This window comes from Oryx dammah, unplaced genomic scaffold (assembly GCF_014754425.2).
Source record: "Oryx dammah isolate SB20612 unplaced genomic scaffold, SCBI_Odam_1.1 HiC_scaffold_4, whole genome shotgun sequence".
NCBI lineage: Eukaryota > Metazoa > Chordata > Mammalia > Artiodactyla > Bovidae > Oryx > Oryx dammah.
In genome coordinates, this window is record NW_024070188.1 from 29,725,950 (window position 1) to 29,738,150 (window position 12,201).

General features: G+C 41.2%; 1 protein-coding gene across 1 annotated transcript in view; it reads left to right on the forward strand.

Moving 5' to 3' along the window:
- The window catches only part of SEC63 (SEC63 homolog, protein translocation regulator), a 65,790-nt gene extending 61,644 nt beyond the window's left edge, over positions 1 to 4,146 (forward strand). The window contains exon 21 of the mRNA XM_040238561.1: positions 413 to 4,146. Within this exon, the coding sequence (XP_040094495.1) occupies positions 413 to 556 (144 nt within the window). The 3' untranslated portion in view covers positions 557 to 4,146. The remainder of the gene's footprint in view (positions 1 to 412) is intronic.
- Positions 4,147 to 12,201: the final 8,055 nt, after the last annotated feature.

The following is a 12,201-nucleotide window of genomic DNA, read 5'->3' on the forward strand; positions in this document are numbered from 1 at the left end:
TCTTTCCATTGGCTATAGGATGTTAACTTCATGAGTAGTCTGGAGGCTGCAAATACCTCTTTGGAAGTCACACTTGAACTTTTTTCCCATCCATGGAAGACTTATTAAGAACAGTGTTCCTGCTCAAGAGTCAGAATTATTCATCTTTCATACTGCAGAATGAATAGTATATAGCTCCTGTAAAATCATTCTATTAAACTACACTAGAAACTTAACTATACTAACATGTTACTAGATTCATGTTTTTATTTTGTGGATGATTATCTGTTCTTAAATGTGTTAAATTTAGAGTTAAAAGATGTAATCTTTTCTTTACAAGTGTTGCTGTCAAAGATAATCTTTTCTTTGCCAGATATTTCTTACATAATTCCTCCCCAGATTTCTAATGTCTGCATTTAATTCTTTTTTCTAGTTGGAAGTTCATGAGGCTAAGCCTGTGCCAGAAAATCACCCACAGTGGGATACAGCAATAGAGGGGGACGAAGACCAGGAGGACAGCGAGGGCTTTGAAGACAGCTTTGAGGAAGAGGAAGAAGAGGAGGAAGATGATGACTAAGCATGGACCACAACATTTGCACATATTTGCAAATTTTAGCTGTTTCGGAAGTGTATAATAAACCAAAAGCAGTGCAGAACTGATGTTGAGGGAAGTGTTGCTAGAAATTGGTGTGTTACCAAGGCATTGGTGGTGCCTTGGTGCAGTCTGAAAGATGCTTAAGGTTTGTGAAAGCCTTTCAGGTATGGGGTGGTGCATTTATTTCATCTGCAAATGATAATAAACCCTTTGTTATAACTGTCCAGAAGTGTGGGCTATGTATTACCTGATCATCTATGGTCCCAGTAAAAGTAAAGGTACATGAAAAACAATCTATAAATGAGTGACCTTTCTTTGTTTAGCTTTAGTTTTAACATTAAAGTATGTGTGATAAACACCACAAATGTTTTAAGTAACATCTGCTCAAGTTTTAATGTCTTAATAAGCTCTATTATTCATTTACGGACATTTTGCAGTGATATAAAACTATTTATAACAGCTCCATTCATAGCTTTAAATATTTTATTTTTGCCTATCTTGGTCATAAGTTGGCATTCTGTCACATTCCACATAATCTAGAGGGCTACGTTTTGGGATTTTCCTTTTCTTAATTGCCCAGAGTTACCAGATAGATTATAAAAACGGCTTTTAATGGCTTAAAACATTTTTAAGCCTCTATTTTAGCAGATCAATGCAGGATCTAATTCTTTTTATAAGCTGTAGATCTAAAAATGATTATGGGACCATACGTTCTCTGATGTTGGTGACTTGTGTTACTAAACCTTTTTAAAAAAAGGTCACTATAAAAGCTGAAATACATTCTTAGCTTTTAATCTACCTGACTCTTATCAGAAGCCTTTTAAGGTAAAATATAACATGCAAAGGAGGCATTTTTTTGTATTCATTTTGGACTCCTGTCAATAAAATAGAAGTTTGACTCATTTTATGTTTGTAATGGTGTGTGTCTTTTTACTCCCAGAAAGGGATATATAGGAGAACTCATTCTTTTATTTTTCAACTAAAAATTTAGTAATACTGTCCATGACTGCTTAAGTGACTGCTATTTGTGTATACTATAGAAAAACCTGTGATCGGGGGGAACTTCCCCCTCACACTCTCACACAGTACACCCTGCAAGGATCATGCTTACAAAGGGTAGACATGTGTACATGATGAATTATTGAAGTAAAATGAATATTTTTGTTACTAAATATGGAGGAAACATAAGTTTATATTATAGTACTGATGGTAATAATCCTCCCCTATCAAAATCTCCATAGATCCAAGTGCTGTCAGAATACTAATTTGTGGCCTTGTTTATTTAAAAGGTTGCCACTTCCCATGCAGAACTACCACTGGTATTTTGTTACTGCACTAGTTGGAAATAAAATTTGAAATTTACCAAAGCATGAATTTTTTTTGTTGTTCTAAATTTAGGATGTAGTATTTCCTATAATATGGTCAAAGCAGATTTTTTTCTCTGGAGCCTCCATCGTCTGTTTTTGTTTTAAAGGTGTTAATGAGACCCTTCCTTGGCAAGCAGGAGTACCACTGATTTGTTTGTGAGGATTTGTTTCATTTTGTAGGTAGAGGGTAGGTTTAATTTTCAGGTGAGGTTTTGCTGGGAAGCTGCTGGTCATCTAAGTGAGGTGGAAGGGAGTGAGCCAGCCAGTAGCATCCAGGGAAAGGAGAGGTGAGAGAAAACGTAGGCGCTGTGAAAATGAGCAAATGAAACAAAGTGTCACTACACAGTCCTGGTTTTCTTGAAAGGTGCTTTTCAAGAAAAGTACTTATTCTAGTGGCTGTTTTGTCTTAAAGAGGTTTTATAAGTTATTCAAACAACTGGCTTTCTCATTTTTTAAGACTAGAGGACGATTTCACAACCTAGTAACTCACCACAATGCTTAAAAAAACAGCATTACCTCATTAGGAAATCCGACTGGTCTGTGTTGCTTTGCCATTTGTGTGATATATCTGTACTTCACAGCCAATAACACGTTTTCCTCTAATGAGTACTTTAAGTAAGCTCTTTCCATATTGCCACAGTGAAATGACTGAGCTTTCATTTTATCATTCTCTCCAGCATGTCTCTGAACTCTGCATCCCTTCTTTCCTTCTCTTGAGATACACTAGCTAATTTACCCTTGTGTGCATTTGATTAAATGGAACTTTCATTAAGTGTAGTTTCAGTTTGGTCCCATCAAGAAACACTAACATTTTGTCAACAGAACAGATAAACATATAGATGAAAACCATCAGTGTGTGTATGTAAAGTGAAAGGTTTTTTTTTTTTTTAAATGAAATTAAGCCACTTAAATTGTGTAGTATTTTTATCTTTTTGAATTGGTGAAGTACCTATTAAAAGGTACTCCTCCAGAGGAGACCATCAGTGAAAGTCTTTCAGTTATAAATTTTTGTTGCACAACTTGATTGAAGCCCTATGTGCATATCTCAGTCTCAAAGTCAGGTGTTCATATCCTTTAACAAAAAAATTTTTTTGTGAATTTTTTTTAAATTAAGGAGTACATGGAATAAGGTTTTCTGTGTAGAACATAACTGTGTTCTCTTTATCCCAGCTTGCACTGCGTGCTGGAGAAGGATGAGCCTGTCTGGCTGTAGGGCTCCCCCGCGATGGGGGAAGCTCAAGTCCTGGGTAGAAGCAGAGCAGGCGGACACCAACGGACTGATGTGGGAAAGGGGAGCAAGGGTGTGAAGGAATGTAAAGAGGCTCTGAGCATGTTATTCTTGACCACAACATTTATCCAGTCATTTACTTCAGCCAAGCAAAGACAAATACTGGAGTGGTCTTTAGCAACAATTGTAATTCCAAATGTAATTCCACATCTCACGTATTTTTCAAAGAGTTGTTCATTGTTCATCACCTGTTTACTGAATTTCATTATGTCCAGGTCTGATCAGACACTGGGGCTATTTAAAAAAAAGAGTTTGTGTTCTTACGGCTCAGAGGTATTAAATGCAGGCAAATAAATGTATGGCAATCTATTTTAATCCGTTTGCATTCTAATGGTCATTGTTTGGAATGCATTTTTTCATTTGTTTTTACACTGTAGGCAGAGGAGGTTTTTTTTTTTTTTTTTTTTTTTTAGGTGCTAGCTATTTATTCGTTTTGAATGTTTCTTTAAATCTTTTCCTCCCCAAATATTAAGTTTTACAGAATCCCCAGTTTAATCTGCTCTATGATAACTGAGACAGCTATCAGTGAGCTATAATGTGACATTTTACTAGCTGTGCAGTGATTACTCCAATTATGTCTTAAAAAGTTAGCATCAAGCATCTTCACATTTAAACTTGATGCTCAGGCTATTTTGCAAAACTTAAAAAAGCTGTGATCTTGTACATTTCTCTGTAACTAGCTAAAAATTCAAATCTAGCAATCATTGGCATGCTTTAGGGCTGTGGTTTTAGGTGGGGATGTGTACCTCCCAGGAGTATGCAGTAATCAGTCTATTGGGAAAATGTTAAAGTGGTTGTTTGTATTTAATCTCAACCTTTTAAATTTCTATTTTTGTGTGTTTTATAATGTACATAATATATTGTACAATTGTACACTTCTATAATTTATAAATAAATACATTTATTGGCGTATTAGACATTTTTTTCTGATTTCAATGCTTGATCAAATATCTGGATACGCTACCTTAAAGTGTTGCTGTAGTGCTGTTTAAAGTGTTGGTATAGTGCCATTTAAGCAGAAATGAAGGTTTGGGGTTTTAGTACTTAACATTTGAGTTCCCGAGATGATGCTCCTTTGCTAGAGTTGAAGGGCCAGCATTCACTGTGTAGCAAAGTGGTTATTTTCTGAGGTGGAACTGAGCAAGTATGGTGACAGGGTTAATAGATGAGCAGAGGGTTCTAGGCAGCTGTTGTCCACAGAATGAACGTGGGACAGGTGAGGGCAGAAGTGCTAGGTACGGCTTCAGGGACTTCCAGCAAAGTCTGCAGCTCTGGTAGTGGTCCCTGCACTCAGTGGCTGCTACAGATGGCAGGTGAGTGAGAAGGGCTGTCCACTCTTCAGCACTAGATGGTCTCGCACTAACCTGTCAGGCTTGGTATGCAAAGGGAGCTGTGTACCTTTTACCTTCGTGAACACCTGAAGTTTATATTTTAAAATCTGCATAACTGCTGCAGTGGATACCACTTTGTTGTTAAGTTGCCAAATCGTGTCCTCGTCTTTGAGACCCCATGGTCTGTAACCCGCCAGGCTCCTCTGTCCATGGGTTTTTCCAGGTGAGAATACTGGAAAGGGTTGCCTTTTCCTTCTTCAGGGGATCTTCCTGACCCAGGGATCAAACACATGTCTCCTGCATTGGCTGGAGGATTCTGTACCCTGAGCCACCTGGGAAACCCCTGGATACCACAAAGGATATCAGCAAATTTCAGAAAGAACTTTAAACCACTTTCCTGTCGTTTCTGGCTTGGTTCCGGTAGAGGGCAATGGGCTATAATTTTCTTTAGCAAAAGAGTGGTTTAGTTTGTAAGACAACCAAAATTAAAGACATGCTGTGTAATTTATTTCTATCATCACCTTCTAGGCTTACCTCCTTCCTCCTTAGTGTTTTCTTTCTTATATATGTCTTTTAATATATTAAACTTCTTGGTTTTCTGGCTTGATCCATTGAGCCCCTTTGCAGCAAACTCCAGAAGACAATCCACATTTATTAATTGTGCTAGAATTGTATCAGATTGTTTGCCTGAGAGAAGTGGGAAGTCGGGTAGGACAAAGAAATCCTTTTATTGTACAAAATTAGTTTTTGGATGGTAAGCGTCAAAAACCATGAAAGGGTCTGACTCTGCAAGCTAACACCCTGTGCAGGGTCATGGATGCTGGCAGAAGATAGGAGACCCCCAAGTCAGAGGCATCACAGACAGCATCCTGTTGCCTAGTTACTCCTCTGTCCCCCAAGTTCCATGAGGCCGATGTGGAGCAACCCAGGTGGATGCTGCATGCATATGCTGAGGAATTTTGAGCTCAAGAAACCTCTCTAAAGTGTATGCAAGCATAGCTGCCCAAGAGGGAGGTACTCTTTCTTCCCAGGCTGTTCCTTATGCAAATATAAAAGGATAGTTTGGAACAAAAGCAGTGTGCCTCTGCTCACAGGATTTGCAGAAACATGAGATAGCTTATAGAAAATTGCCTCAAAAGTTGGAATTCAAAATATATAGTATCTCTATTTACAAAGACATGAGCTTCCCCGGTGGTTCAACAGGTAAAGAATCCGCCTGCAATAAAGGAGACACAAGAGACGGGTTTGATCCCTGGGTCGGGAAGATTCCCTGGAGGAGTGGATGGCACCCCACTCCAGTACTCTTGCCTGGAAAATCCCATGGATGGAGGAGCCTGGTGGGTTGCAGTCCATGGGGTCATGAAGACTCGAACACGACTGAATGACTTCACTTTCACTTTTTACTTTCATGCATTGGAGAAGGAAATGGCAACCCACTCCAGTGTTCTTGCCTGGAGAATCCCAGAGACGGGGGAGCCTGGTGGGCTGCCGTCTATGGGGTCACACAGAGTTGGACACGACTGAAGTGACTTAGCAGCAGCAGCAGGACCAGTGAGACCGTCCTCCTTGACAATAAACCTCTTATAAATGTTTTATTGTCAAAGATAATTCTGTTACAGTTGAAGACAGTTTACTTAACATGTGTGCCAACTAAAAAAAGGTCCAGAATTTTCCAAATTGAATCCAAAGCAGTGTGACAGTGGAAAAATGGGTGTCTAAAAATGAACACTATAGTTGTTATATATTGTAACCATAAAATCTTTTGATAATTGCCTCTGTGCCTTTCCCCAAAACCTCAACCCAAAATGTGTCCTTCGCCAACACCCATCCACCTTCTCTCCTAAATCACACTCTTCCCAACAAACTGAAAGTGTGCCTCCAAGTGAGTCTGGATCCTTGTAGAATAGCTGCCATTCCTTTTTCCTAAGATGCTACCCAAGTCCAAGAAGTCTTTGGAACATCTTTGACTGAAATAATCGAGGGACCTCTGAAATATTCTTCTGAACAGTTGTGCTGGCATCTGATCATCCTTTGAAAGAATATTTATTTTTTTCCTGTGAAAAGTATTTAGAGATGATGCAAATAAATTGAGAGGATAGTCATATTTGCTGATTATTTCAATGAAAACTTAAGCCTGTGACTAAAATTCAATGAGTGACTTTTAAAAAAAATCATTTTTATTTAAAGTGCACTGAGGACTTCCAAGGAGACAGTAATATTACAGGGGTAACTATAGCCTCTCTCGTTTTTAAGAATTAATCCACATCTATATCTTTGTGGAATTAGTCTATAATTGCATCCACAGTGTCTCCAGCTTTTAAATTTCTTGATTCTCTGCCACTTTTCTTGCAACTCCAGTTGCCGACGATGCTGTACATCACCTTTTCAAATTTTTCCAGGAGCCTACAGTTCCTCTTTTTGACATGACAGCACATATATGAGTGAGAGAGAGAAAGAGGAACACCGAGAGAGGTGCCCCCAGTTGAAGGGAAGCAGGGCCTCCCTTCCAAGTGTCGGAGTTGCAGCCCTCCCCACCACCAAGTCCCTGTTCAGAACTCCGCAGTTCCTTCATCATCCCGAGGAGAAGATCCTGCTCCATCTACCCACCCCACTCACCAAGTGCTGATCTGGGTCTATTATCAGGGAACTTAGAAGGATTAATGCGATTTTTCGCAGGGAGCTCTTGAGAATTGGAGATGAAACTAGTGTTATGACTCACAGCTTTATTTCTTTATACACTGAGCCCCCACATCTTTCGTCTTCCGACTTAATGACAGGATATCGCTTTGAGTGTCAGGAATGACACCTCAGGAGCAGCACGTTTCAGATGAGCTTAGGTTTGAATTTTGAGTAGAATTGTGACTGTTTCGGTGTGTTGAAAGAATAATATTTAGAACGAGAAAAAATCATCTCCCTTGGTATAATTTGTAAAGTTTTCTTTGCATTTAGTACTAGGTACTTAGAATCTGATTGAACCAAGTGCCTGCCCACACCTCCCCTCCCTCAACCCCCTCCACAGCCTAATAAAAGAGCCCGGGGTATAGGTATGGAAGCAAAATCCACGGATTTTAGTCTTGGCGCTACCTCCATCGGCATTACAGTGGGGAGTTAATGAGAGCTCGAGTGTATGTGCTGAGGCCCTGGCAGGCTCCCTGTCCCCAGCTCTGATTCGCAGTAAGTCACACTCCCATCTGTGCCCACAGAGGGCAGGGACTGACCTGAGGGAGAGACATGGAAACGAAGATAAGAGACGTGACCTGTCACAGCTGGTGACAGACCTGGAGCTGGGACCCAGGCACCTTGCCCCACAGGGGCTACGCTGAACAATCCCCATGTCTCAACTTGCACTGCTGCTTCCAATAGCAGGGCGAGAGCGGAAGCGCATCACTGCCTGGACTCCTCCACGGGCTGCAGGTGCAGGCACCGGAAGTAGAGGGGAGGGGCAGAGGATGCGCAAACAGTAGACTGTGCTTTACAGTTCTGGGTGCTTGGGATGCAAAGAGAGCAACACGGGAAAAAAAAGCAGACAAAGATCCCTGGAGACGTTCTAGAAGAGGAGAAAGAATGGACAATAAACATAATCGATAGATCATTTATATAGTATCACTGAAGGTGATGGGGCTTCCCAGGTGGCTCAGTGGTAAAGAATCTGCGGCCAATGCAGGAGACTCCCATTCAATCCCTGGGTCGGGAAGATCCTCTGGAGAAGGGCATGGCAACCCACTCCAGTATTCTTGCCTGGAGAATCCCCATGGACAGAGGAGCCTGGCGGGCTACAGTCCATGGGGTCTCAAAGAGTTGGACATGACTGAGCATGCACGCACACATTGATGGTGAAAAGAGTGGTGGGAAAAAGAAAGTAGAGAAAAGCAAAGCGGGCAGATGGAAAACAGGTTTTGATTTTTGTGGTCAAGATGGGTCTCATCTCAAAGCTGACATTTGGGCCAAGGGGTGAAGAAGTTAACCGTGTAGATGTTTGGGTGAAGAGTGTTCTAGTCAGAGGACGAAGCTGACACACAGGCTGTAAGCCAGAAGCAGCTGGCAAGCGTGGGGAGCAGCAAACAGGACATCAAAGTGGCTGGAGCAGAGTCAGGGGAGAACAGCAGCAGATGAGCTCAGAGACATGGAAGGCCAAGGGCGCAGCAGGAAAGGCCCTGAAGGTTGTTTAAAGACTGTGGTTTCTGCTCTGAGTGAAGGAAGAGCCACTACTGGGTTTTGAACAGAGGAATGACAGGATCTGGCTTATGTCTTCAAAGGATTCCTCTGGCTATTGTGTTTTAAAAAAAAGAACAAACGAAGGAGAGAGGGGTTGAAGTAAGACGACCAATTAGAAGGTTACTGAAGAATTCTCCCTGGAATTTTAACATGTGTTATGAGGCAATGGGTAATATAAAGACAGACCTCAGAGACTGCAGCCTCGTTCCAGACCACTGCAGCAAAGCAGGTATCGCAATAAAGTGAGTCACAAGGTTCTTTTTTCGGTTTCCCAGTGCATATAAAACTTATATTTGCATGATACTATAACAGTGTGCAATAGCATTATGTCTAAAAAAACATATGCACCTTAATTAAAAATACTTTATTGCTAAAGCACCATCATTGAGACTTCAGCAAGTCAATCTTTTTGCAGTAGTAATATCAAAGATTACGCTTACAAATCTTCACAACAAATATAGAGAAAAAGCTTGAAATATTGTGAGAATTACCAAATTGTGACACAAAGACATGAAGTAGGCAAATTCTGTAGAAAAATGGGCTTGATAGACTTTCTTGAAACAGAGTTGTCAAAAACTTTCAATTTATAAAAAAGAAAAAAAGCACAATAAAACCAGGTATGCCTGTATGAAGGAAAGGAAGTGTTAGTTGCTCAGTGAGGTCCAACTCTTTACGACCTTATTGACTGTAGCCCTACACCTCTGTCCATGGGATTCTTCGGGCAAGAATACTGGCATGGGTTGCCATTCCCTTCTCCAGGGGATCTTCCTGAGCAGGGATTGAACCTGGGTCTCCTGCATTGCAGGCAGATTCTTTACAGTCTGAGCCACCAGGGAAGCCTCTATGCCTGCATAGCTCTCCTTTTGTCCAAGTTGGGGCTTCTATGGGCTGGCAGCCATGTGGAGGTGGGGTGCAGTGTTTGGATTTGGGATGTGCATATTTTGAAGGTAGAAGGTGTTGATCTCTATAAGAGCCATTTCAGTGGAACAATTGGAGACAAAAACCCTACTCCAAGCAGGCTTGAAATTCCAAATGGGAATTATAACTGCAGTATTGGGACCAGAGCAGACAAAGAGGCCAATGACTCAGAGTGGGAATCCAGAAACAATCCCACACGTGCAGATAGACTCACACATTTAATATATGTGACAGTTTGGCACTGCAGACAATGGGGGAAAGGAAGGCATTTTCAAAATATGGTGCTGGGACAATAGGAAATCCATTTGGTTAAAAAAAAAGATGTAAGGCTTCTGTCTCATGCTTTATACAATAATTAATTCCAGGTTGCATGTAAGTCTAAAATTGAAAGACAAAACAACGAATGTTTTTGAAATATAGGAGAATTTATTCATGACCTTAGGGTAGCATACAATGAGCATGTCTAAAAAGGAAAGAAAATTGAGAAACTGAATTATATCCAAATAAAGGACTTCTGTTCAAAAACACAATAAAGAAATGAAACAGCAAGCCCTATAGTGGGAGAGATATTTGCCACACATGTATTTCACAAAGGACTTGTATCCATATTAAATAAAACATGCTGACAAAACTGGTAAGGAAAAAAGGCAGATAACTCATTAGGAAAATGGGCAATAGCCTTAAAAAGACACTTTGTGTCACAGACTGGGTTTTTCAGAAGCAGACCATGAGAAGGAGTTTGTGGTATGAGATGTTTGTAAGAATCAAGATGCTTATTGTGAACCAAAGGGAGAAGAAGCAGATCTGGGAGGAGAAAGGAGCTGAACTTCGAGGCAGACTCAGCAAAGCCCAGGCTAATCCAGCGGAGGTTGCTCATCGATGTGTCCTGTGTCCCGTGTCAGGCTGATGCAGTTGCGCCTTGCTCAGCCGGAGCAGAGCGTTCCAGGAAGAGCATGACCTTGGACAAGGTGTTTCTCTGCTGTTGAGGCTGACCCTGAAGAAGGTGCTGGTTGGAGGCTGTCTGGGGACCACACTGCCTGCCGCTGGGCAGTAAGTCCTTCCTGGAAGGAGGAGCTGAGTACCACGTCTCCATATCTACTACAGTTCACAAAACACTGTATCCTAAGGTCCAAAAAGACACACAAAAAGCTGATCAAACCCTTTAGCCATCAGGGAATGCAAATGAAAACTGCAGTGAGATATCACTACAAACTCATGAGAATGGCAGAAGTTGAAGAGATTGACAATGCCAAGTGATACTGAGGACAACTGGAAATCTCATCTACTCCCGATAGGCTTATAACTTTGTAGATTACTGTATAAAACAGTGTGCCATTTGTTATTAAACTTGATGGGGTTTCTCAGGTGGCTCAGTGATAAAGAATCCACCTACCAATTCAGGAGACTCAGGAGACTCTGGTTCAGTCCCTGAATGGTGAAGATCCCCTGGAAGAGGAAATGGCAACCCACTCTGGTATTCTTGCCTGGGAAACCCCATGGATAGAGGCGCCTGGCAGGCTCCATAGGGTCCATAGGGTCGGAAAGAGTGGGACACAACTGAATGACTGAGCACACCCCGATCCCCCCCGCCACACACACTAAACTTGACATGCATAGACAGTGACTTAGAAATTACACCTTTAGGAATTTATCCAGCAGAAATGCATGTATATATGCACCAGTAGGCATGTATAAGAATGTTCACAGAAGCCCTATTCATAACAGTCCCAAACTAGAAGTAACCTAAATATTGATTGATAATAGAATGGATAAATCAAGTTTTCTATGTTTATACAAAGGTTGAGGTGGGCAGCCTCCAAGATGACCCCCAGTGATGCCTGCCTCCTGGTGCTCACACCCTTGGTGGTCCCCTCCCACACTAGACAAGGATGATCTGTGTGATCAACAGCTTACAGCAGCAATGTGTCACTTCTGAGATTAGGTTACACAAAACATTGAAGCTTCCATCTTGGGAGCTCCTTCAATCACATTTTTTTTTTTTTCCTTTTGGACTGTTTGCTCTGGGGAATCTATGTCATGAAGCAGCCCTGTGGAGAGGCCCCTGTGGCAACACTCTTGTCAACAGCCATGTTAGTGAAAGTGGAAGAGGATCTTCCAACTCAGTCTAAGTCTTCAGTGATTATAATCTCAGGCAACGGCTTAACTGCAGCTACACGAGACACCCAAAGCCAGAATACCCAGCTAAGCCATAAATGATCCCTGACTTTCAGGAGGTAGGTCATATCATTAATGCTAGTTTCTGCCCACTAAATCTTGGGGTAATTTTTTACACAGAAATAGATAACTAGTGCAATGGGGTTTTATAAAGTAATGAAAATAAATGAAATGCAGTCACATTTGTCAACATGGGTGAATTTACTAACATGATATTGCATGAAAGAGGCCAGGATCAGAATCCATTTTTTTTATTATCCTACTGTTAAAGTTCAAAAACCAGGTAAAACTACAGTGTTGAGGGATGCATGCCTACAAGGCAAAACAACAAAA